At 37.9% G+C, this 24,808-nt stretch overlaps 7 protein-coding genes across 8 annotated transcripts; 6 read left to right on the top strand and 1 right to left on the bottom strand.

Annotated features, from left to right (window-relative positions):
• On the bottom strand, positions 710-4,158 carry LOC18591608 (pentatricopeptide repeat-containing protein At1g20230). Its single transcript, XM_007017826.2, has one exon. It carries the CDS (start codon positions 3,865-3,867, stop codon positions 1,591-1,593), a length of 2,277 nt encoding a protein of 758 aa, XP_007017888.2. The 5' UTR covers positions 3,868-4,158; the 3' UTR covers positions 710-1,590.
• On the top strand, positions 4,466-7,019 carry LOC18591607. Its single transcript, XM_018126341.1, has 4 exons — positions 4,466-4,817; positions 5,328-5,430; positions 6,128-6,289; positions 6,570-7,019. The coding sequence occupies exons 1-4, from the start codon at positions 4,789-4,791 to the stop codon at positions 6,732-6,734; spliced, it is 459 nt and encodes a 152-aa protein (XP_017981830.1). The 5' UTR covers positions 4,466-4,788; the 3' UTR covers positions 6,735-7,019.
• On the top strand, positions 7,921-10,418 carry LOC108663134. The gene is made up of 4 exons (XM_018126340.1): positions 7,921-8,275; positions 8,785-8,887; positions 9,590-9,751; positions 9,998-10,418. The coding sequence occupies exons 1-4, from the start codon at positions 7,989-7,991 to the stop codon at positions 10,163-10,165; spliced, it is 720 nt and encodes a 239-aa protein (XP_017981829.1). The 5' UTR covers positions 7,921-7,988; the 3' UTR covers positions 10,166-10,418.
• On the top strand, positions 11,312-14,219 carry LOC18591606 (ribonuclease P protein subunit p25-like protein). 2 transcript variants are annotated; one of them, XM_007017824.2, is made up of 9 exons: positions 11,312-11,525; positions 11,732-11,854; positions 12,049-12,129; positions 12,234-12,322; positions 12,426-12,500; positions 12,823-12,884; positions 12,963-13,022; positions 13,171-13,359; positions 13,768-14,219. In XM_007017824.2, the coding sequence occupies exons 2-9, from the start codon at positions 11,732-11,734 to the stop codon at positions 13,842-13,844; spliced, it is 756 nt and encodes a 251-aa protein (XP_007017886.1). In that variant the 5' UTR covers positions 11,312-11,525; the 3' UTR covers positions 13,845-14,219. The 2 variants fall into 2 exon arrangements, with proteins under 2 accessions (XP_007017886.1, XP_017981311.1); XM_018125822.1 differs by having other exon boundaries at positions 11,377-11,525; positions 12,823-13,022.
• Positions 14,777-18,276, top strand: LOC18591605 (probable 26S proteasome non-ATPase regulatory subunit 3). The gene is made up of 9 exons (XM_018125820.1): positions 14,777-14,910; positions 15,008-15,123; positions 15,225-15,415; positions 16,002-16,139; positions 16,238-16,374; positions 16,545-16,599; positions 16,681-16,791; positions 17,197-17,436; positions 17,601-18,276. The coding sequence occupies exons 2-9, from the start codon at positions 15,045-15,047 to the stop codon at positions 18,111-18,113; spliced, it is 1,464 nt and encodes a 487-aa protein (XP_017981309.1). The 5' UTR covers positions 14,777-14,910; positions 15,008-15,044; the 3' UTR covers positions 18,114-18,276.
• LOC18591604 (expansin-A11) lies at positions 18,432-21,352 on the top strand. Its single transcript, XM_018125821.1, has 4 exons — positions 18,432-19,055; positions 19,721-20,035; positions 20,206-20,527; positions 20,616-21,352. Exons 1-4 carry the CDS (start codon positions 18,902-18,904, stop codon positions 20,920-20,922), a joined length of 1,098 nt encoding a protein of 365 aa, XP_017981310.1. The 5' UTR covers positions 18,432-18,901; the 3' UTR covers positions 20,923-21,352.
• Positions 22,508-24,328, top strand: LOC18591603 (peroxidase 64). Its single transcript, XM_007017818.2, has 4 exons — positions 22,508-22,793; positions 22,921-23,109; positions 23,239-23,401; positions 23,705-24,328. Exons 1-4 carry the CDS (start codon positions 22,590-22,592, stop codon positions 24,097-24,099), a joined length of 951 nt encoding a protein of 316 aa, XP_007017880.2. The 5' UTR covers positions 22,508-22,589; the 3' UTR covers positions 24,100-24,328.

Genomic DNA, 24,808 nt, shown 5'->3' with positions numbered 1-24,808 from the left:
TAGCTTTACAACTTCAAAAGAAAGCAGAGCATTAAAATATTGCTCTAACTTTATATCTTTCTAATGATGGACCTGGAAATAAGAAGAAAATTATTCAGAAGTAGTCCCCAGATGTCATAAACTTAACCAAGCAAACTGGGCAAAAAGGTGACACAAGATATGATACACTTTTATTTATTGGTTAATATGATTCCATGCAATGTAGACTAGATAAGATAAACTACTCCTCCATTACAGCATTTAATTGATATCATCATTGGTTTTGTCACTTCAATTTTGCCTCTGCAGTAAACCGGTACACATGTGAATACTTGTTTAATATCAATTATCACCAGCACAAAGTGAACGCTCCACTCATTTGTGAATTATAAAACTAGGCATATCTGTTTTAAAGAATTACCTTTTGAGGGCAATAATTCCAATCACTATAGCACATACTATGAATAAACTGGGATTATAAAGCGTGTACAAATATGGTGGTCTGAAGCACCCAGGATGCTTTAAGTTTACTGAAGACAAAAGGTCCAGAGTCTCAAACAGATAACTCAGCTTACATAATTGACAGAAGTTGGAGCAGACAATAAAAAGATCCATTTCCTGACCTGCATCACATTAAATGCATCTCAAGTCTCAAGCTGCAAATTCCGCAAGCATTTAAATAAAGAACATGAGAATCATGCTAAATTGGAAGAGATTGTGAATTGTGATCTTGAGATTACGGCATTTTATACCATGGAACTTTATCAACAATGGTAATAAAAGAACCGACAAAAAATTCCAGGGGAAAATTTACTTGTGCAGCAGTAGCTAGATTCTCTCCGCAAAGCTGTGACCCAATTTATATAGCAGTACTTGAGAGGCAACCATTCCTTCTTGGTCAAGAATCAAATTAAATTCAGCATCAGTTAAAAATGCTTTGTTGCAAAGAATTTAAAGTCTAGAGCAAGCATAAAGACTTCAACAGCTAACTTAAAAATCACTTTCCAATCTTCCAGAAACAGGATTACTCTCCAGAGTTAATTAGGTGTGTGCTCGAAGGAGGGCACACGAGGGGAACTAAAATTCCAACAATATCTCTTCAACATGAAAGTTCCTTCCAGTTCCAGGCCTAACAGTGCTGCAGTACACAGTGTCTAAATCACTAGCAGTAAGGCTGTAGGTTTCCTGATAATAGGATAGCAGAATTGAAGCCAGTCATGGCAGAGCATGTTTCCACAAAAGATGTTTTTATACCTTTTCTTTGAGCACCAAAGGAAGAGCATGGAAAATTGAGGTCTACTTGAATAGGGATAAGATGGTAGTAATCTGCTACACCAACATGCACTAAATGAAAGACAAAGCATCCGCAAGCAGTGCAACAGTATCACCAATTTGAGTTCAAATATATATCCATCATGATGTTTTTAAATTTCAAAGGAAACCAAGACAAGATGCTTATCTTCCTACTGAGGGAGAGTTTAGCTTACTCAACTGGGGTTTTTGGTGTGTATACAACCAATACCCAGCTTCATAAGTAGGATAATTACAAAGGAACTGTCAGTTGGTTTGCTTCAGTCTTTTCAACTAAAACCTAGTCAGCCATAAAATCATTCACCAATAATCCCGACAAGAACAAACTCCATCTTTAAAATGATGAAAGCGATTTGTGTCTCTGACATATATTTCTCTCCCTTCAAAGCCAGATATAAATTTTATAACAGCATGACAATCACCACAGATTCTGAGATTTTTTATTATTTGCAGTGGAGAGCCAGGAGGAGTGTTCAGAAGCCCAAAGGCTACTGCCAACTTCTCACTGTGCCCACACAAGATCTGCTCCTTGTCCTGTTCATCCACATCTTGCAACACAAAGTCAGTATTTGGGAGGTAACCTGCTTTCTTCATGTCCATGCTCAATTTATATATCTTCTCAATGATCTCAGTCATTTGTGGATGTGATTTGTCTCCTGCAAGAAGCATGTGCACTTGATTCTTGACCTCAATCCAACTGCAACCAGGATTCTTCTTCATGCCCCTACTCCTCATGACATCTCTCACGGCATCTACTTCATCCCACATGCCCTTAGACGCATATATATTGGAAAGAAGGATGTAATTTCCAGGATTGCTTGGTTCTAATTTGAAGAGGTTCTGTGCAGCAATCTCACCTAAACTAATGTTATTGTGAAGTCTACAAGAACTAAGCAAAGCTCCCCAAACACAGGCATCTGGTTCAAATGGCATTTGCTGGATCAAGGCATACGCTTGTTCTAGCTTTCCAGAACGACCTAGAAGGTTTACCATGCAGGAATAATGCTCCATTTTTGCTTTGACTCCATGGTCTCTAGACATACTATTGAAAAAATGCCAACCTTCTTCTGTTAGGCCACCCTGACTGCAAGCAGATAAAACACAACTAAAGCTGATAAAATCAGGCTTCTGCCCTCTCCTTTGCATCATATGAAAAATATCAATAGCTTCCTTAGCCTTACCATGCATTGCATATCCTCCCATAATTGCATTCCAACAGACTGAGTTTTTGCTCGGTATCCTATCAAAACAAAGTCGAGACAAATGGATTCTTCCACACTTAGCATACATATCAACTAATGCACTGCCAACATGAACATCATTGGCAATTCCTGTTCTAATTGCAAAGCCATGAGCTGCCTTACCGTGTATCAATGCTGCAATGTTTCCACAAGCTGGCAGCAAGCAAGGTATTGTTACAGAGTTTGGCTTCAACCTTGCACTCTGCATCTCTCTGAAAAGCTCCAATGCCTCAATATCCTTCCCATTCTGTGAGCATCCAGCAATTATTGATGTCCAGGATACAACATTCAATTCCCTCCCTTGCACTCTAAATCGCTGAAATGTCTCCAATGCAACATCAACAAGACCATTTCGAGACAGTCCAGTTATTAAAGCATTGAGAGCACCTGTATCCATAATCTCCTCATCCACCTCTTCAAACGCTTTCATCAACTCCCCTGCACATGCACATTTTCCAAACATATCCATAAGCGCACTAATAACAAACTTGCAATGCAAAAGACCTAGTTTGATCACATAACAAAGAACCTGAATCCCTATATTTAACCTCTCCAAATCGCCCACAGCAGAAAAAACACTAGAAATTGTAATATCATCAGGCAAAAACCCTTCGGAATGCATTTCCTTAAACATGACAACCGCTTCGTTGTATTGTCCGCTTTGATTGAACCCTGTAATCATACCATTCCAAGACACTAAATTGGGGCCCACACCGAAACTTTGCATCCCATAAAAGATTTCCTTTGCCTCATTAACGCAACCCTTGCGAGCATAAGCGGAAAGCAAAGCACCGCAAGTAACCACATCCCGTTCCGGCAATCTCTCAAACACATTCTTAGCATCCTGGATCCGATCACCTTTTAAGTACAAATGCACCAAAGAAGCTTGAACAACTGAATCTGAATCAAACCCATATTTTACAACAATTCCATGAACTTCTTTTCCCAATTTGAAGGCCGATAATTTACCGCAAGCCTTGACAACATTCGGAAGCACGCGATTATCCGGCAAAATACCGCGAGAGAGCATTCGAGAGAAAACATAAAGCGATTGGGTAAAAAGATTATACTTGTTGAGGGCATAAATGAGAGCAGAAAAGGAAGATACCAATGGCTCAGATATTGAGTTAAGGACAAGTTCTGCTTCGGCAAAGCAATGGCGATTAGCATATTGTGAGATGAGCTTTGTAGAAATAAGGGTATCTATACAAACTCCAGATTTTAGTATGTAAGCATGAGCCTGGCTGGTTTGAGATAAAGATGCCACGGCTGAGTTCAGGCAAGGAAGAATTGAACGGTTCAGAATTTCGAAAAAGGGCAGAGCTTGCACTGTCATGGCCCGGTAGTAGTAATCGCCCTAATTTTGAACCGTAAGCCTCTTTATAGGACACAGGAGGCAACCCGTCGCATCAGCAACCGTTGAATTTGCCACGTCATTCTTACTTGACGTGGAGAGAGAAGGGCAACTTAATCCAAAAGGTACAAGCAAGATAAGCGCATTCTAGGTCAAGTTAACCTTCCTTGACACGGCTCGTAAATCCCGTGACAAGCTCAATCCAGGCCATCATCGGAAGAACAGCGAATAAGTTGCCGTAGGCGCAAGACACTAACAGGATTGGACTGTACGAGACGTAAAATGATTAGGCTGTGCAGAACGGAGCAGATTAACGGGTTTGACGCGTAAGGCCTGCGCGCTTGTGAGCCATGCAAATGAATTGTCTACTAGAATTGAACTTCTTGTGCAATGCTATCCATTTAAGTAGTTAAATTAATTTAAGATTATAAGTTAATTATGTTCTATTAAAAATAAATCACTTAATATTTTTATCTTTCTTTTTAATTGTTATTTATTCTAATTGTACTTCAAGCAAAGATAGAGTTCTCTTAAGATTAAAAGAGAGTGTTTCTAAATAGCGCTGTTTGCTTTCATTTTAAATACAAAGCGGGTAAATCTATTTTATTTCTCGTACATCGTATAAAGCCCGGAGACACAGAAAAAATGAGGACAGTGAAAGGAACAACTTTTTCATCATTATCATTAGTTGTGTTCTGCTGGTTTGCTTTTGTTATTGTGTGTCAACGGACGGTGTAAGCTCAGTCTTTGCCGCCGGCGAAGTACGATGGGTTCGTGTATAGTAACCGCCGAGTAGACTCGGACACGATCATTATCGAGGCGTTCTTCGACCCGGTCTGCTCCGATAGCAGAGACGCATGGCCCGCTCTCAAGCAAGCTATTCAACACTACGGTCCTCGCGTTATGCTCACGATTCACCTTCTCCCTTTGCCGTCAGTCGCTCTCTCTTTCTAATATTTATATGTTTTTGTTTTGATTCTCCTTTTACTTTGTTTTTCTATTTTTTTTCTGAGAAATTTAAGAAAGAATAAAAATTGAATCTTGGATTTGAAACAGAACCTAGTGGCTGTTACTAGTTTTTTGCTTAAAATGATTATTCCGGGTTTTCTTTATTGTTCTTTGTGCTTGAACATCCAGCTGAAGAAGAAAAATTGGGATGAACACTTCTAGTTTCTGATTTAACTCTTGAACTTTGAACATCCTGGCTTTTTGTTTGAGTTGTTATTCTGGAAAAAGTTCTGGCTTTAACAAATGGGATTTTGAATTTAACACTCCCCATGCAAAACCTCTTGCTTGTTCAGTTGTTTTTTTAGTTTAGTGTGAAACGTGCTGAAATATCATTCCTTTATGACAACCTTGATCAGAAATTCAGAATTTTGAATTGATGACTTTTTCTTTTAACTCTTAAATGATGGTGAGTTGTTTTAAATTGGAAATTTCAGTTACCATGACTATGCGTTCGCTACTTCCCGTGCCTTGCACATTGTAAACCTGCTCAATCCTTCTGCTACTTTCGGACTGTTGGAGAGCTTCTTCAAGCATCAGGTTCTGATTTTCCATTTTCTAGCTTTGAATTATCTCTTTTTAACAGGCTAAATTTACATTAGTAAAGAAATGGAAAATAGCTGTATTTGTTGGATTATGCATTACACTACTTCTGTTTCATCCCAATGCTACTTGTTTGGTTGTTGGTTGACAGTATGTTCACATCATTTTCGTCTTGATTGTAATATTAGAATATATCTCTTAATGTTTGGTCTTCATGACAAAATGTTTTCTTAGTAGTTCTAAAGCTGTTTCTAGTGGTTTGTTAACTTCAAGGTGCACTGAAGTTTAGCAATTGGAGGAAACTGCTAATAGATGTGCTGGTTTCTCTTCATATTTAACGAGTACCTTTAAGTTAAGGCTTCTGTGAGCGCTTTTTTTCTGAAGCATTTCAATTCATTCAGATTCTCATCTTTGGGTCCTTAGCTTTACATTCTGCATTGTAAGACCTCTTGGATGGCTCTGAGGTTCTTGCTCTAGGCAATCTTGATCACCATGTTAAAGCCATAAAGATAGATTTATAAACAGTTGTGTGGCTGATGAGTGAACATTTGCATTGTTTTTCAAATGGAAATGCAAAATTGTTTAATGTTTAGTAGGATTGCACCCATATGACTATCAATTAGCCGCATTTATTTGCCTGTTTTACTACATGTATATTGATTGGGCACTGAACTTGTTGCCTATTATTAAACAGGAGAGGTTTTTGAGTGACCAAACACTCAACATGTCGAGAGTTGCTGTTGTGAATGAAATCATGAAGTTTACAGCAGAATCAGTTGGGAACTCCTATTATTCTGCAATTAAATCAGGTTTCAATGACAGCAAAACTGATCTCAAAACAAGAGTTTCTTTCAAGGTAAATCGGTCCCCCAAAGACCGCCCCCCCAAAAGAAAAAGTTCTTCCTGTTTTCTGCTAGATGAAAAGTTAATGGTGGTAGTACAATCAAATCCATACTATGACAATATAAATTTTTTTGTGACCGATGCATTATTTTAGGTGGTGTCATTTCGTTTGTGATCAATCTCTATTATTTCAATGGACTATCATACATGCAGTTTCATCATTGCTTCTAGTCTCTCTCTCTCTGCTAAGCTTTGTACATGCCATTAACACTGTTATATCTTCTGACATGCAGTATGGTACCTCAAGAGGAGTGTTTGGGACACCTACTTTCTACATCAACGGATTTGCATTGCCTGATCCTGGCTCCGCAATAGACTATAAGAAATGGAGAAGCGTCATTGATCCATTGCTTGCTGCACAGGGCAGAAAGAGTGGCAATTCTCCGCACTTATTTTAATGAAGGATTCAGCAATATATTAGGACACATTCTTCGACTGGTATTTGCTTGATGTATGGCAGTGAATGAACACTGTTCCATCAAGTAGATGCCATGGACATAGGATTCTAAATAAATTGTTACGAAATAAACCCGTAGTCTTTTATTTTTATTTAGTTGTTTGCTTAGATTGGTTTTTATTATCACATTATTGGCATTGATTTGGGAGTTTTACAAGTAGATTTTGTACTAAATAAATGGCTAATGATGTAGAAATTACGTAATGAAAGTAACTTTTGTGCATCAATCTTCTTTTCTTTTTGTTTTTTTTTTTTGGTTATTCAAAACCTGACCATGGGGACATGGGGTAGAGCAGAGTTTAGGATCTGTTTACCTTGCCAACTTGAGAGCTGGGCTGATCAGAACATTGGGCTTTAACTTATCCAGTTGTAACTTGAAATTTTAATATGGTTTGTATTCATTTTCTTCTAAATCTTTCATGATGGTACAATTTTTTGTGTGAAAGAGGATTAATTTTTATTGGAAAATTATAGTGAGTTTTTTTAATTAATTTAATTAATTAATAATAATACTACAAAATACAAAAAAAAAAAAAGTAAGCTTGAACAACTAAATCTGAATCAAACCCATATTTTACGACAAATTTTGCCCAATTTGAAGGCCGATAATTTACCGCAAGCCTTGACAACATTCGGAAGCACGCGATTATCCAAAAAAAATACAAAACATTGAGCGATTGGATAAATGAGAGCAGAAAAGGAAGATACCAATGGCTCAGATATTGAGTTAAAGGACAAGTTCTGCTTCGGCAAAGCAATGGCGATTAGCATATTGTGAGATGAGCTTTGTAAAAACAAGGGCATCGTTACAAACTCCAGATTTTAGAATGTAAGCATGAGCCTGGCTGGTTTGTGATAAAGATGCCGCGGCTGAGTTCAGGCGAGGAAGAATTGAACGGTTCAGAATTTCGAAAAAGAGCAGAGCTTGCCCTGTCATGGCTTGTTAGTCGTAACCGCCCTAGTTTTTAACCGGAAGCCGCTTTATGGGACACCGCGGGCAACCTTTCGCATCAGCAACCGTTGTCTTTGCGACGTCAACCATACTTGACGTGGAGAGAAGGGCAACTTAATCCAAAAGGTACAAGTAAGATAAGCGCATTCTAAGTCAGGCTAGCCTGCGTAGTACTGTTTAAAGAATAAAGAGATAAGATAAATCAGCTAAACGCCTCCCCAAACAATAGACAAAAGGGCAAAAATGAGGACAGGGAAAGGAGCAACTTTTTCATCATTATCATCAGTTGTGTTCTGCTTGTTTGCTTTTGTTTATGTGTCTGAACGGACGGTGCAAGCTCAGTCTTTGCCGCCGGCGAAGTACGATGGGTTCGTGTATACCAACCGCCAAGTTGACTCGGACACGATCATGATCGAGGCGTTCTTCGACCCGGTCTGCCCCGATAGCAGAGACTCATGGCCCCCTCTCAAGCAAGCTATTCAACATTACGGTTCTCGCGTTATGCTCACGATTCACCTTCTCCCATTACCGTCAGTCGCTCTCTCTTTCTAATATGTTTGTTTTTTATTTGATTCTCCTTTTACTCTGTATTTCTTTTTTTTTTCTGAGAAATTTAAGAAGGAATAAAAATTGAATTTTGGATTTGAAACAGATCCCGATCAAGCTACCTAGTGGCTGTTACTAGCTTTAGCTTAAAGTGATTATTCTGGGTTTTATTTATTGTTCTTCGTGCTTGAACATCCAGCTGAAGAAGAAAAATTGGGATGAACACTTCTTGAACTTTGAACACCCTGGCTTTTTGTTTGAGTTGTTATTCTGGAAAAAGTTCTGGCTTTAACAAATTGGATTTTGAATTTAACATTCCCCATTCAAAACCTCTTGCTTGTTCAGTTGTTTTTTTAGTGTAGTGTGAAACCTGCTGAAATATCATTCCTTTATGTCAACCTTGATTAGAAATTTAGAATTTGGAATTGATGATTTATCTTTTTAACTCTTAAATGATGGTGAGTTTTGAGAGGTTTCAAATTGGAAATTGCAGTTACCATGACTATGCCTTCGCCACTTCCCGGGCCTTGCACATTGTAAATTTGCTCAATCCTTCTGCTACTTTCACACTGTTGGAGAGCTTCTTCGAGCATCAGGTTCTGATTTTCCATTTTCTAGCTTTAAATTATCTTTTTCTAACAGGCGAAATGTACTTTAGTAAAGAAATGGAAAATAGCTGTATTTGTAAGACTATGCATTACACTACTTCTGTTTCATCCCCACTCCTACTTGTTTGGTTGCCCGTTGATTGTATGTTCACATCATTTTCGTCTTGATTTTAATTTTTAAATATATTTCTTAATATTTGATCTTCATGAGAAGATGTTTTCTTAGTGGTTTTAAAGCTATTTCTAGTCGGTCCGTTAATTTCAAGGTGCATTGAATTTTAGCAATTGTAGGAAAACTGATGCTACATGTGCTAGTTTCTCTTCATAGTTATCAAGTACCTTTGAGGTAAGGCTTCTGTCAGCTTTTCTTCTGAAGCATTTGATATCATTTAGATTATCATCTTTGTGTCTTTAGCTTTACAGTCTGCACTGTGAGACCTGTCTGATGGCTCTGAGGGTCATAGTTCTTCGTCTAGTTGATTTTGATCCCATGTTAAAGCCATTATGGTAGATTTAAGAAGCAATTATGTGGCTGATGAGTGAACATTTGCATTGTTGTTAAGTTTAAGGTTTAGTAGCATTGCTCTCATATGATTATCAATTAGCCTCATTTATTTGCGGGTATTATTACATGAATATTGATTTTGTCTACAGTATTTTGCACTGAACTTGTTGGGTATTATTAAACAGGAGAGGTTTTACAATGACCAAACACGCAACATGTCGAGAGTTGCTGTTGTGAATGAAATCATAAAGTTTACAGCAGAATCAGTTGGAAACTCCTATTATTCTGCAATTGAATCAGGTTTCAGTGACAGGAAAACTGATCTTAAAACAAGAGTTTCTTTCAAGGTATATCACTTGCTCCCCCCAAGAAAAGAGTTCTTCCTTTCTTTTTATCCTGTTTTCTGTAGATGAAAAGTTGATGGTGGTAGTGCAATCAAATGCGTACTATGACAGTATAAATTTTTTTGTGCCCAATGCATTATTTTAGGTGGTGTCGTTTGTGATCAATCTCTATTATTTCCATGGACTATCATACATGCAGTTTCATCATTACTTCTACTCTCTCTCACTGTTATATCTTCCGACATGCAGTATAGTGCCTCAAGAGGAGTATTTGGGACACCTTCTTTCTACATCAATGGATTTGCATTGCCTGATCCTGGCTCCGCAATAGACTATAAGGGATGGAGAAGCATCATTGATCCATTGCTTGTTGCACGGGGCAGAAAGAGTGACAATTCTCGGCACTTATTTTTTTGAAGAAGTCCGCAATATATCAGGACACATTCTTCAGGTGGTATCCGCTTGATGTATGATAGTGAATGAACACTGTTCAAGTAATGTTGGATGTTCTGTAGTTCAAGTAGCTGCCAAAGACATAGGATATCCTAAATAAATGGTTTTTATTATCACATTATTGGCAGTGATTTGGGAGTTTCAAAAGTGGATTTTGTACTAAAACAATGGCTAATGATGTATATAATTCATAATGAAAGTAGATTATGTGTATCAATCTTTCTTCTTGTTTGGGTTATTCAAAACCTGACCATGGGCATGGAGTAGGGGTAGGGCAGAGTTTAGGATCTGTTGACCTTGCCAACCTGAGAGCTGGGCCTGATTAGAACATTGGGCCTAATAAGATTGGTATTCAATTTCTTCTAGCTCTTTCATGAGGGTACACTTTTTTGTGTGAAAAAGGATTAGTTTTGATTGGAAAATTATAGTGAGTTTTTTTAATTAATTAATTAATTAATTAATATAATAATACAAAATAAATAAAAAAAGAAGAAGAAAAAGTATACAAATTGAGAAAAAGGATTAACAAAATGGTTATTACTATGGAGAGTCGGGAGAACATGTAAACATATTATTTTTTATGTTCCTAATTATATAACATATTATTTTTTATGTTCCTAATTATATGATTTTCTTTTATTTTTATGAAAATTAAAGTAAAAATATTTGATTTTGATGTTATTTTACAATAAAATTTGAAATTTTTTTATAATATAAATGTTCAATACTTTTTAATATAAAAAAAACTATAATATAGATAAGAGAATTAAATGTTAAACAAAGAAAAATAAACTTCATTTTGAGACGAAAGAAACTAAGACGGAGGAAATATTATTTTTTGGAATTCTTCTATTCTTATGTGTAGGAATAAGGAAGGGTATTGATCAATCGAATCAGTCAAACATTAAGAGATTGTGACAAAATTAGTTTTAAGGTCAATTAAGAATAAGCATTTTTAACAAAATACGCTCAAGATTTAGGAAAAAATTATACTTTTCATTTGAATTGAGTTTGGAAAAATAAAAGGAAATTTCAAAAAATAAAAAATTGGTAGTAGTTGGAACAGTGTGATTGTAAATAAACAAATAAAAGGGTTCAAGGGAAGAGAACCGGGTGAACCGGATAAAAGGGTCGGTTAGGGCAGTTTTAGAAGCGTGGCAGCGTCAGCGTGGGGATATAAAGGAGCGAGAGACATCTCGAGAGAGCGGCTTTAGGGCGTAAAAGAACAGAAAAGAAAAATAAGCCGTAGAAGAGGGCTGTCTCTTGGTGGAGAGTACCCCCCTTTTTCTATCTTTACTACTCCTTACTCCATAAGCCACAAAAGGTATCTCTCTCAGATCTAACCCCCAAACCCCACCCCCCCTTTTCCTTTACTTCTGTTTCTTCACTTCCTCCAATCCCGCTCCCCTTTTTTTATTTTTTATTTTTACTCTTTTTATTGTTTGGTATTTTTAATTTTTAATTTTTTTGTTTTTTTTGGGTTTGGGGTACGTTTGAACTTTTGAAATATTGATTTTTGGTGGAGAATAGATGGATCGTTACCAGAGAGTGGAGAAGCCGAAAGCAGAGACACCCATTGACGAGAATGAGATTCGGATTACCAGTCAAGGCAGGATGCGTAGTTATATCACTTATGCCATGACTCTGCTCCAGGTTTCTTTTCTTTTCCTTTTTGTTTGTTCAATTTCTGCATATTTAGACCTTTATTTGAGTTGGGTGTTTGATTATTTTGAGAAATATTTACCAGAAAGGTTATTTCTTAAGTGTTTGTGATTGCCCTTAATTTGAATAGTTAAGCATTGTCGTGTAACTCTTTTTTTTTTTTCATTTAATGTTTTTCTTCTTAGGAAAAGGGCTCGAATGAAATAGTGTTTAAGGCAATGGGAAGAGCCATCAACAAGACTGTTACTATAGTGGAGTTAATTAAGGTATTCTTTTACCTGTATGCACTTGCCTTCGTGAATGGATTTTATCTTTTGGTTCGTGTTTAGGGAGGCTGAATTTGTGTTCCATGTGCTTCAAATGAATGCAGAGGAGAATTGTTGGTCTACATCAGATTACGTCGATTGGGTCCACGGACATAACAGATATATGGGAGCCTTTGGAGGAAGGACTTCTTCCGTAAGAGCTATTTGACCTTATCATGATAAACAGTTGTTGTTTTTCTGACCTTTAACCTGTGTTTATCTAGAGAATTTTAGTAACATTTGTTTAATTATAACAGATTGGAGACCACAAGGCATGTGTCAATGATCACTATAACCCTTTCAAAAAAAGAATTGAATACTTCCTCTGTTGGGTAAGTTCTTACACTTGAAGTGTGCACTGATGAATTATGTTGTGTACCATTGTACTTTACTTTGCATGGTTCCTTCAATTTTAGTGAATTTTGAATTATTAAATGAGGTCAACTGAGCTTTTTTTGTTCATATGAAACAAGTTGGTTTTATCTTCATTTCTTGTTTAATTAAATTTTTGCAAATGTTGGAAGCTAGAAATTTTTGGCTTATGGAAGGTTTTAGCATCTATGATGGTGGTGGCTTGATGTTGTGGGGCTTCTTGTTCTAGTTGACATGAATTTCCAGAGATGTTTGTGACTCATTAATTGCTTACGTATCCAGGTATCAGCCTCCATTACCAGCTGATCAGGTGAAGCCATCCGCAGAAATTGATCATGAAGGAGGTAAGGACACATTTTGTTATTTGCACTGTTTTTCTGTGATGCCCATATTTCGTTTTATAGAATTCTTTTGTTTGGCAGAGGGCTCACCTAATGGCCGTGGTAGAGGCCGTGGTGGTAGAGGAAGGCCAAGGAGTAGAGGTATGTTAATTTGAATATTGAGATGCACCCTGTTAGAGGTTGTTTTTGTTTTGCTAGGGGCATTAGTTACCACGGCACTGAATGATTGAATGTCATAGAAGCTTATTGAGTTGCATTTTAAGCAATATTTAGTTGCATTTTTCTTCAGGGAATGGTTTTGTCTCTGTGGAGTATGAGGATGGAGGCTGGGACCGCAATCGTGGCTATGCTAGGGGTAGAGGTCGAGGAAGAGGACGTGGTTTCCGAGGCCGTGGGCGTGGAGGATACAACGGACCTCAGGTTGATAGGCAGCAAGATGTAGGCTACAATTATGAAGCCCCTCCTCAAGGTGGCCGTGGTGGGTTTTCTCCCTTATCTCATTTTTGTTTTAAAGAAATATTTAGTACGCATGATAGTTTACCTCATAGTTTGTTGTAGGTATCTGTCCACAATCACCAAGAATGTTGGCCTTATTTTTTCTCAACATGTTGCAATTTGAACCATTCTGAACATGAACAAAACAAAATGCACTTAGAGTACATATATCATGGTGCAGCATAAATAAAAGTTAATTAGGAGAGTGCAACCATAACCTTGGTGTGACATGTGACATGCTACATGCTATGTGAGGAAGTTTTCTATCATCTGTCATGTGAATTGCCTTCAGAAGAAAGGCGGAGAGAGTTTTTTTTATTTTCTTGTACAGATGAGTAGGGAAGAATACCATTTTCTAATGGTCTTGTCTCTGTCTGTTTGCTTCTTGAAGGCCGTGGCCGTGGCAGGGGATATCGTGGAAGGGGCCGTGGGTTTAGATCTAATGGGCCGATCCAGGCAGCTGCATGAGGCGATAGCGGTTCTTAAAACGTTATGGAAATGATGGTGTCGGATGCGTGTCCAGTTATATGTTTATGATTTTTTATGTTGTCCTTAATTTTTTTTCCCCTTTGAGGCTTTCCATCATTACTACCAGTTTAGCATTTAGGATGTGTTCAAATTTTTTCTTCCTTGTTCATTACTTGCAGTTTTAACTTTAGGATGTGTTGATGGACAGTCATGGTAGAACTAGCATAGTTGCAATTTGTGCTTTTAGTGCAGCTGCCTCACAGCACAGGAGGCAGACACCCTTTTCTTCTTTTGTTTTTCCAGTAGACAAGGCTGATATGTTTGAACAATTGTAACTTATATTTGTCAAGAAATTTTTCTTCATTATTTGGCTAATTTTTTTGTATTTTACTTTTTTTTCTCTTTTTGGATACTTGGCTAGACAAGGGAGCTTTTATCCTCATTAAAATCCATGCTGGAAACCAAAACGCAATAGTACAAATTTACAGCCTGAATTTGTTTAGTTTCAACAGCCATTTTCAATTGTTTTGAGCAATAGTGAGCAATTTTCGATTAAAATCGAATTAATGATTGAATTAAAAGAAAAAAATGGATTAAAATTGTTTATTCACTTGGGTTATTTGTAATTTAGAAATAAGTATGATTAAATCATTTAATTAGTTAATTTGGTCCGTATTTAAACATTTTTGGTTCTGAATTAATTGAATTAATTGATTTGTATGTAAGTTATTTATAAATTATAACATATAGTAAATATATTTATGTAATAAAGATGTACATATATTGGTTATATAAATATATAAATTTCGATTAATTTGATTATTAATGGAATTATAAGGTTTAATTTGATTTATCTATTACGGGAACTTTGTCTGAATTAATTTTAATTAAAGTAATAAAAAAAGGTTACTATATATAGCGAATTTTCATTTGTTTATAGGGAAGTTCTTGGCTTGAGGAGAAAGAAAAGATCTTAAAAGGGAAGGGAGCTCTGCTATCTTTACGAAAAGCAAAGAATTCACAGCAACTACCGAACCCTAGAGCTCGAGCTCCTCCATCCAGATTTGTAAGCAGCGTTTTCGTTTCTAATCTTTTCTCTTTTGTTTTTCTATTCTCGGTTGTCGCTGGCCTCGTAATTCCCTCCTATTTTTTTTTCTTCTCAGAATTTCATTGCGATCCTCGACAGAGCTTTTGGCAGAGATGACTCAAGATGTGGAGATGAAAGATCACCAAACTCCTCCTCATTCTGTTTCCTCTGCCGTTCCCTCCACCCTGCACCGTAACCATCAATTTCTAGGGTTTATTTTCTCTTTTCTTATTTTGTTGTTGTTATTATTATTATTTTTTTAATATTTTTTAGTTTGTAATTTGTGTTTGTAGATTTGAAGGAGATTGCTTCGCTTATTGAGACTGGTTCCTACACTAAGGAGGTTCGCCGTATAGTCCGTGCGGTTCGCCTCACGTTCGGGCTGAGGCCGAAGCTCACGGCGCCCGTGCTCTCTGCATTTCTCGATTTTGCACTGCAGCCTGGGTCCGAGGCTCTTGCTAGATTGTCTTCGTTTCTTCCTAAGGTACATTTCTCATCTTTTTCACTCTCTTTTCAAAGGTTATATTAAGCTTTTGCCTGGGCCTTTGGTAGATAATTCAGGATCACATAATTGTAGATTTGTAATCAATGAGTTTTCTTTATTTGGTGTTTTAGTTAAAATAATGAGTTCATTGGAAGGCTATCTAATTAAAATTATTCAAATACTTATGCTGTAATTGTTTAGCTACTGTGGATTGGGCTTCTATACTTTATGATGTTTTACTATCAATATCCATGCGGCAATAGAGAAAGTGGCACTTCCTAAAACAGTTTAACTAGGCTGTAAAACTTTGGTTGTGTATTGAACAATGATTCTATGGGGTTTGGCCTTTCAGATGACAATATCTGTATGTAGACTTAGGATTGCTGTGTATTTTGGAGTCTTTGCATCAAGTTTTGAAAGTTTAAATTAAAAATTGGGCGGTAGCATGTTTTAATGATGGTGATGAACTTTGAATGTTATATTGTGGCATGTTAGCAGTGCCCTTGCACAAGCCCTTTTATGTTCTTCAATTTCAGCTCGGTAGTCTCTGTTGTTAATATTACATCTGAGATAAATATGATTGTAGGAAGATGAGCATGAAATGGAAGTCGATACTGCAACATCTGCTGTTCAGACTTCAGGAAAACACTTGTTACCGGAGCTCGAGATTTACTGCTATTTGCTTGTACTCCTTTATCTTATTGATCAGAAGAAATACAATGAGGTCAGATTTGTTTTCATGAATTTCTATTATCTTTTGCCTCTACGAGCCAAATCTACTTGGTTAAACTGCAGAGGTTCTTTTGCTCTGTTTTCTTTCAGGCTAAAGCTTGTTCCTCAGCAAGTGTTAATCGGCTCAAGAGCCTAAACAGAAGAACTCTTGATGTCCTAGCATCAAGGCTTTACTTCTATTACTCATATAGCTATGAGCTCACTGGCGATTTTGCTGAAATTCGTGGGTAAGCTATTCATATCCAGCTGTCTCCTATATGGTCTCTTCTCTGCATATGTGCTTACATGAGTGAAAATATAAATCATCTATGTTAAAATGTAACTCTCAGAAGAGCAGACCAAGTTGAATAAGAGTCTAATCTTTTATCTTGACTATATTGTGTACTTTTACTTGCAGCAACCTCCTTGCCTTGCATCGTATTGCTACACTACACCATGATGAGCTTGGGCAGGTTTGTTACCAATCAACTTAGAGGTTGTTTCATCGTAAGAGAGAAATTGGAGCTAACATGCAATATACTGCCATAATGCAGGAAACACTTCTAAACTTGTTGTTGCGTAATTACCTCCATTATAACCTCTATGATCAAGCAGAGAAGCTGAGGTCTAAGGCACCACGATTTGAAGCACACTCAAATCAGCAGGTAAGCAAGTTATTGTTTCGCTTTTGAATACCTATATAATTGGGGGGAAAAAAAGAGAGCTTATCTTTTGGATTGGGATTTTTGTGTCGCTCTATTGTTTGTTTAACCGATCCACCAGGTTAGATCTTGCAGTAGTCTTATGTTTATTATTGGCCCTATGGATCTCATCTCCTTTATTTTTTACATGTTTCCCTTTCTCATCTGTTAATAATCTCTTGCTTGAAAATCAGCATAGTTTATCTATAGTGTTTATTTGGCTAACTGAGTTAAGTTTTGAACTTGCCCATGTTGTGGTTAATATTGTTAACTATCATCAAACCTTCACTATTTGTCTACTGCTGTTCACATGAGGACCTTAAATGGACATATTTGACTATGTCTGATGATAAATCTTTTATTCTGTAGTTTTGTCGATATCTCTTCTACCTAGGGAAGATCAGAACAATTCAGTTGGAGTATACCGATGCAAAAGAGAGTCTGCTACAGGCTGCTCGTAAAGCCCCTGTTGCAGCTCGGGGCTTCAGAATTCAGTGTAACAAGTGGGCTATATTAGTCCGTCTGCTGTTGGGTGAAATACCTGAGAGGACAATGTTTATGCAGAAAGGAATGGAGAAAGCTTTGAGGCCTTACTTTGAGCTGACAAATGTAAGTCTGATTTGTTGACGATGAATATATATCTAAGGAGAACCAAATTGTACAGTAAATTGTTTTCTTTAAATCTTGATTGCTTCTCTGAAATGGGCATTGGTGCTTTCTGTCTTACTTCTGATTTTCAAAGAACAACATGATTTCTTGGCTCCAATTTTTAGGCTGTACGGATTGGTGACTTGGAGCTCTTTAGGACTGTTGCAGAGAAGTTTGCTAGCACTTTCAGTACTGACAAGACACACAATCTCATTGTCCGGCTGCGACATAATGTCATTAGGACTGGATTACGCAACATCAGTATCTCTTATTCACGCATTTCACTGGCTGATGTTGCTGAAAAATTAAGGTTGAACTCCAAAACTCCGGTTGCAGATGCTGAAAGCATTGTAGCTAAGGCTATTCGTGATGGTGCAATAGATGCTACATTAGACCATGCAAATGGTTGGATGGTATCAAAAGAGACTGGTGATATATATTCTACCAATGAGCCTCAAATAGCCTTCCACTCAAGGATTGCTTTCTGCCTTAACATGCACAATGAAGCAGTTCGAGCCTTACGATTTCCACCGAACACACACAAGGAGAAGGAAAGTGCAGAAAAAAGGAGAGAGCGGCAACAGCAAGAACAGGAACTAGCAAAGCATATTGCCGAGGAGGATGATGATGATTTTTAAGGAATTTTTTTTCCTTCTGTGATTTTGAACTGAAATATGCTTCTCAACTTCCTTTATTGTTCTCATTTGAAAGGCTAGTTCATACTTTCCAATTTTATGGATAGTAACCATTTTTACTTGGACGAATTCACCAGTGTTGTTATCAATACAAAATTTTAATGTCTGATCTGGTGCTGGGCAGTAGGTCGATTGTCCCAGAGAATAATTCGGGTTGGTCTCTGTTGGTTTGGTATTACTTTCTCATAAGAAATTGCTACAAGGATTCAATAGCATGCCCTTTTCCATGCAAGGTGTTTCATGGCGATTGCCATCATGCAACCAAGACTTTCTTAGTGAAAGAATTAACGTCTAGAGTTTTTGTCTATCAAGTCGGTATAGCAGGATTGTTTACTAATATTTCCCTGCTTATGTTTGCTGGTTTCCTTGTTGCTCTGCACATGTTCTGATCATTCTACATTTCTGTTTCCTCTTTTTCTTGGTTGAAGTTGTAACGAGGTCTAAGTGCTAACTCAGAGGTGGTCCTGATTCTCAACAAGTTATCACACTGAAAGCAGCATGTTGTGCTACTGCCAGCTTGAGTATGGCTTCATTAAACGCTAGACAGCAATACCAAGATGTACCAAAAACGGTACCTGACCACCCTATCATTCACAGCAAGGTTTTACCCCTTTTCTAAGCTGTCATGTGCTTGATAAAAATGCAATCATTCAGGGCCCCTGCATTCTTTTCTGGGTACTCTGGTCATAATCATCTACTTTGAACGCGGAGAGAGTCTTACAAGAGTTGTTATGATTGCCAATACAAAAAGAATATTTGCTTTCAAACCAGCATATGGGTTTAAAATGAAGTCTCAGCAGATTCACTCTGGGCTTCTATCCCCTTTGCGTGACGGTGCTGTCATCACACGTGCCTGTGCTGGTTTCTGTTTGCTGTTGAAACTAGGTGCTTCAACTTGTCCTTGTTAAATGTTTTGCCTGCTTAATGCTAAACCTATGACAAATATAACTGTTGAGAATAACGTTTGAAAGTCCAGTTCCCTAGTCTTGTAGACACCATTCATTATGTCAGAGGTTAGTTTGCGTTACGATTATTCGACCATGTGCTTCATGGTAAAGTGATGGAGATGTGTTCGTTTGAGAACCAAACTCCCTGTATCAGCGGAGGTGAGAAACAGGAGCTAGAACTCGAGAAAAACAACTCATCCCCATCTAATGTCAAAAAAGAATCATGTGCGAAGACTCGAAAAGAATTAATAATGCCATTGTTTCATATGGGTCAAAAGAATGGCCATGTGAACCTGTGTATGTGCTTTGATCAAATGGAAATATTCAATCACAAACAAAAACGGGTGGCGGTGTCGTTTTCATCTTGAAATGGCAACAACCATCAAAATAAAAATGAAATCCATAAAACAACAATTGGGCTTATGGTTTTTGATCCATTCACGGCTCTTCTGTTGGGGGAGAGCATGTGGGTGTGGAAGAAGGGGAGTGAGAGAGAACGTGGGAATAATTGAATGAGGGCTCAGAAATCTTGAGTCTTTGCAGGGATAATTCAATTTTTAAATGCTTAAAATAAATCGGTTTTCCTCTCTTCTCTACTTGCAGGATCACATGCGAGGTTGTTGCATAGCGAGAGTTTGGTCCCTTATTTAAAGAGCCAATTCTTCCTGCTTGGAAATGCCAATAAATGTAAATACTACATTGATTCTCAGTACTGCTCCTCATCCCAATCTTCCTCCTCTTTCTTCTCCACCATTCGTTGTCTTTTAAGCTACCGAGAAATGGCTAAAATCATTTTTGCATCAGCAATCTTGCTTGGACTCTGCTATCTTGCTACCAGCGTGAATGCCTTCTCGGCCTCTGGGTGGACTAAAGCTCATGCCACATTTTATGGAGGCAGCGATGCCTCGGGAACTATGGGTTAGTAGCCACCCCCTTTTTCTTTTCTTTATCTTTTTGTTTTGGATAAATGAAGTTTTATTCATCCAAAGAAGAAGGAAGAGACTGAGAACCTGCAAGAAGCAGGAAACAAATACATTTCTTCTGTAATTTTCGTCATCATTTGATATTGAATGATTTGTTGACAATAGGGGGAGCTTGTGGATATGGAAACTTGTATGCCACTGGCTATGGAACAAGAACTGCTGCTTTAAGTACTGCCTTGTTCAATGATGGAGCTTCATGTGGACAGTGCTACAAGATCATGTGTGATTATCAAACAGACCCCAGATGGTGCATAAAAGGAGCATCTGTGACCATTACAGCTACAAACTTTTGCCCTCCCAACGTTGCTCTTCCAAACAATGCCGGAGGCTGGTGCAACCCTCCTCTCCAGCATTTTGATATGGCTCAGCCTGCCTGGGAAAAGATCGGCATCTACAGAGGCGGAATTGTGCCTGTTATCTTCCAAAGGTAGCATCTGTATCTCAGTCTCTTCCCTCTTTTTTACTCTTAAAATCTTATATCCTTATGTCAACGTTTCGGTGTTCTTACGATACAGGGTTCCATGCAAGAAGCATGGTGGAGTAAGGTTCACCATCAACGGTAGAGACTACTTTGAGCTTGTATTGATCAGCAATGTGGGAGGAGCAGGATCAATCCAATCTGTATCCATCAAAGGCTCTAAAACTGGGTGGATGGCAATGTCAAGGAACTGGGGAGCTAACTGGCAATCCAATGCCTATCTCAATGGCCAATCTTTGTCGTTCAAGGTCACCACCACTGATGGAGTGACTCGACTATTCCCTGACGTTGTGCCAGCAAATTGGGGTTTCGGCCAGAGTTTCTCTAGCAATCTTCAATTCTAAGTTACTAAAAGCTTTGGAGTTCAGGATTCTGGGTTTTTAGTTCCCGGCAGAGGCGTGCTTATATTTTACAAAAAAAGCTGCCCGCCATACATTTCTTAAGATATACCAGATGAGATGGTTAAACTCACACGGCTACTTTTCTGTTCTCTGGGTGGTGGTTCAGATGGAAGTGAATCCTTGAACTCAAAGCCGCTACATTACTTTTTGTGCTTTCGATACAAGAAATTCGGACGATGTTTGGAATTATTCTAAGATCATATCAATAAGAAGCGCAAGAAAAGAAAAAACTTGCAGCTTCAGCTTATGTAAATTTTGTTTTCACAAATTTATATGTTTGTAATAGGAGTTGTTGCTTGATCGTTCTACCCATTTTTCATTCCAATTGAATAAAGCAACCGACAAACCTTCTGTCATTTACCCCAACAAGGTTAAATTCTGTTCTGTCTCATAGATTGAAAGCTCTGTTGTTTGGATGTAGACTATAGCAGAAGAGGCTACTAACTCATGGCCTCTGCCTTTTTTAAGGGAATAAAAGAAACGAAACTTGAAAAGACAGACAGAGACAGCTCTTGGCGTTATTAACCTACCATGAACTTTCCCCAAAATAAAACTATTTTTGATCCACTGAACCTTTTTCCAAGTTTGATCAAGGGTCTATGTAACTGTGATTTCCAAAGCACCGCTGATTCCATTAATATATTTTCCATGTTGTCTTGTCCAAGTACAAAAGTCCTCGAGCTTTTAGATTTTATATCAGAATTCCTCAGTCCCAAATCCCTAATACATATATTCTGCAGAAGGGCGTGAGCCAGGCCGGATTCTGAAGCCTCAGGCCCAACTCTTCTTTCAGTTTTCTTTCCTGGGTTCCATAGAGTTTGAGACTCTGAACCGATTCATTGTCAAACGTCAGTCATCAATGTGCGAGGGCGTTCTCAATGAAAGATAATCTGGACCGTTCTGTTATTGGCTAGGCTGTTGACAATGACATTTAAACAGTCAGTTGAGGCCCGTAGAGTCTGGACTCTTTTGATTCTTGATCAAGCTAGCGTTAAGACAAGGATTTCATTATTTGTTCAACCCCCCTTTTTAAGCTCTGTAGGGTCAATGCTCTGCTTTAAGTCCTAATCAGGCCTCGGCAAAAGAAATTATTGGTTCTGGTAGCTCTTCCAACCCTCCTTCCCGTGTCTCTTGGCATAGTACTAGGCTCGTTTTATTCTGAAATGGGTCCTGTTATCATGCTTTACTTTCTGATTATTTTAGATTTTACTCTGCCGTTGGTGCAATGATTATTCCCTGGTTTAACTTTGTGGGGTATGACAACGTAATGATCTGCTTAAATTATATGAAAAAAATAATGATGGTTTTACTATGGAGGTCAACATGCAAAACTCAACTAAAATTTTCACGTTGATTCTTTTTTATAGAGGCCGATCACAATCAAATTGGATAGGGCTTCGCTTTACCAGCATGCTTGAGTACTACTCCACTAAACAATGGTTCTTGATCACCGAATATGCTAACAACCATTATCGATAGCAACAACTCCAATTTATGGTCTTGTCTTTCCCTTGTTATAAATATCACTTTCCTTCGCCATCAACTTTGCATAGCTAGCTAGTTCGTTAATCTTCAAAGTAGTTGTGAGTTCAATTCTTAATTTTTCAACTATGGCAGCCGTAGTTGCACTTGCTTTCGTCATTCTCATGTTTTCAGTTTCATCTCCGGTCAGAGCACTGAGCTCAAACTACTATGACGACACCTGCCCTCAGCTCGAGTCCATTGTTACGAGTGTAGTCAAGAAAGCGATGTCGAATGACAGAACTGTTCCAGCTGCGCTGCTTCGCATGCACTTTCATGATTGCTTTATCAGAGTATAGAATTTTTCTTTTTTAAATATTTGTTAATGTCTTATTTTCTCTTACATACACATACAAAGGAACACAAGGATACAGAGGTTCGGATAATATGACTTACTTTATGTTTGATCTAATTTGAAAGGGCTGCGATGCTTCCGTGTTGCTGAACTCAAAGGGAAACAACAAGGCAGAGAAAGATGGACCTCCTAACATTTCAGTGCATGCATTTTATGTCATTGACAATGCAAAGAAAGAGTTGGAATCTTCATGCCCCGGCGTGGTTTCCTGTGCTGATATCTTGGCCCTGGCTGCCAGGGATGCAGTTGCTCTGGTTAGTAACATTGACATTAATGCCGTTTGGTTTGGGTTGGTTATCCTTATCAAGTTGTAGTGACTGATTCCAAATACCAACCCAAGTGCTTTACTTTTAATTGTTTGTGGTCATCTGTTATATTTTTAGTCTGGTGGTCCCACTTGGGAGGTGCCCAAAGGAAGGAAGGATGGAAGAATTTCCTTGGCAACTGAGACCAGACAGTTACCGGCTTCCACCTTTAACATATCACAGCTACAACAAAACTTTGCTCAGAGAGGTCTCTCCATTGAAGATCTAGTTGCTCTTTCAGGTATATCTCTTTATAATCATCTTCCAAGTCCAGTAAAATTGCTTCACCTCCCAGAAAACATACTAATAACTCTAGCCTGACATCCTAATATTTCCACCGACATCAACCCAAGCTGATTCCCATGGCTTAATAGGCACAAATAAATTGTTGGATTTTCATTTTACAAAATTCGTTTTCTCGGTCTGCTGGATTCCCATGTTGAATACACTTGATTGGAGTTCTTAAGTAAAAGATTCCTGGAATTCAGACATGATGAAGATCCCTTGTTGTTTATCTGGCGTACTGACCGCCTTTTACATGTAGGTGGTCACACTCTGGGGTTCTCCCACTGCTCTTCTTTCCAGAACAGAATTCGCAGTTTCAATGCCACCCTCGACGTCGACCCAACCATGAAGCCGTCCTTTGCCGCCAAGTTAAGGAGCGTGTGTCCGGCCCACAACAAGGTGCAAAATGCAGGCTCACCCCTGGATTCTTCCACCTTTGTATTTGACAACGCATACTACAAGCTGATTCTTCAGGGGAAGAGCATCTTCTCTTCCGATCAAGCTTTACTCACCACCCCAAAAACCGAAGCATTGGTCTCTAAATTTGCAAACTCCCAGAAGGCTTTCGAGAAGGCCTTCGTCAATTCCATGATCAAGATGAGTAGCCTTACCGGTGGGAAAGAGATCAGGCTAGACTGCAGAGTGGTCAGGTGAGCTCAAAGCTAATTCAGAGTTACCAAGGTTGTAGGCCATGCATCAAGTTATCATCTAGCCAGTTCTATTATTTGGTTAGAGTTATCAAAACAATAAGAGTGAGAGAAGCAAGTGTGTTATTTGGCTGCCGTCGAAGAGAACGGATAGGAATTTGTATTTGAAATGTTATGTATCATGTGATTTAATGGAAAAACAAAAATCCTAGTGCTCTGTTTTATTGTTTGCTTGAGTCCCAACCTTGAATTTTCCGATAAACATGGAGCAAGTACACTACCAAAAATATGGTTTTTACCTATCACAACTAAGTGAAAAGTAAATCATCAATAACAATTACCGACTGAGTATATATGGTCAATATTCAATCGTTAAAATTTAAGCACAAAAATTTTTAAAAAAAAAAACATGACGGTAAAATTATGGATTAACATTTCCGACGGTAATAGATATTATCAATGGAAATCTAAAAAAAAAAAATCCTATATTTTGTTTTTGTAATGGTACTATCAAAACGATATTTCAACAATTGAAATAGACTTTTCTAGTATTTAAATTTGAACGATGTGTTAAGTGGGTGAATAAATTATGGTTTGATTCCCTTAAAAATGTGCATAACAACTACTACCATATGATATTCATAAGAGAGAAAACAAAGGTTTAATAATACTCAAACTTAGCTCAAATTTCATCTGATGGTACATGCAAATTAGAC

The sequence above is a fragment of the Theobroma cacao genome, chromosome 8 (genome assembly GCF_000208745.1).
Source record: "Theobroma cacao cultivar B97-61/B2 chromosome 8, Criollo_cocoa_genome_V2, whole genome shotgun sequence".
NCBI classification, from domain to species: Eukaryota; Viridiplantae; Streptophyta; class Magnoliopsida; order Malvales; family Malvaceae; genus Theobroma; species Theobroma cacao.
The sequence above is the reverse complement of the archived record's forward strand: the minus strand, read 5'-3'. Positions and strand labels throughout refer to the sequence as shown.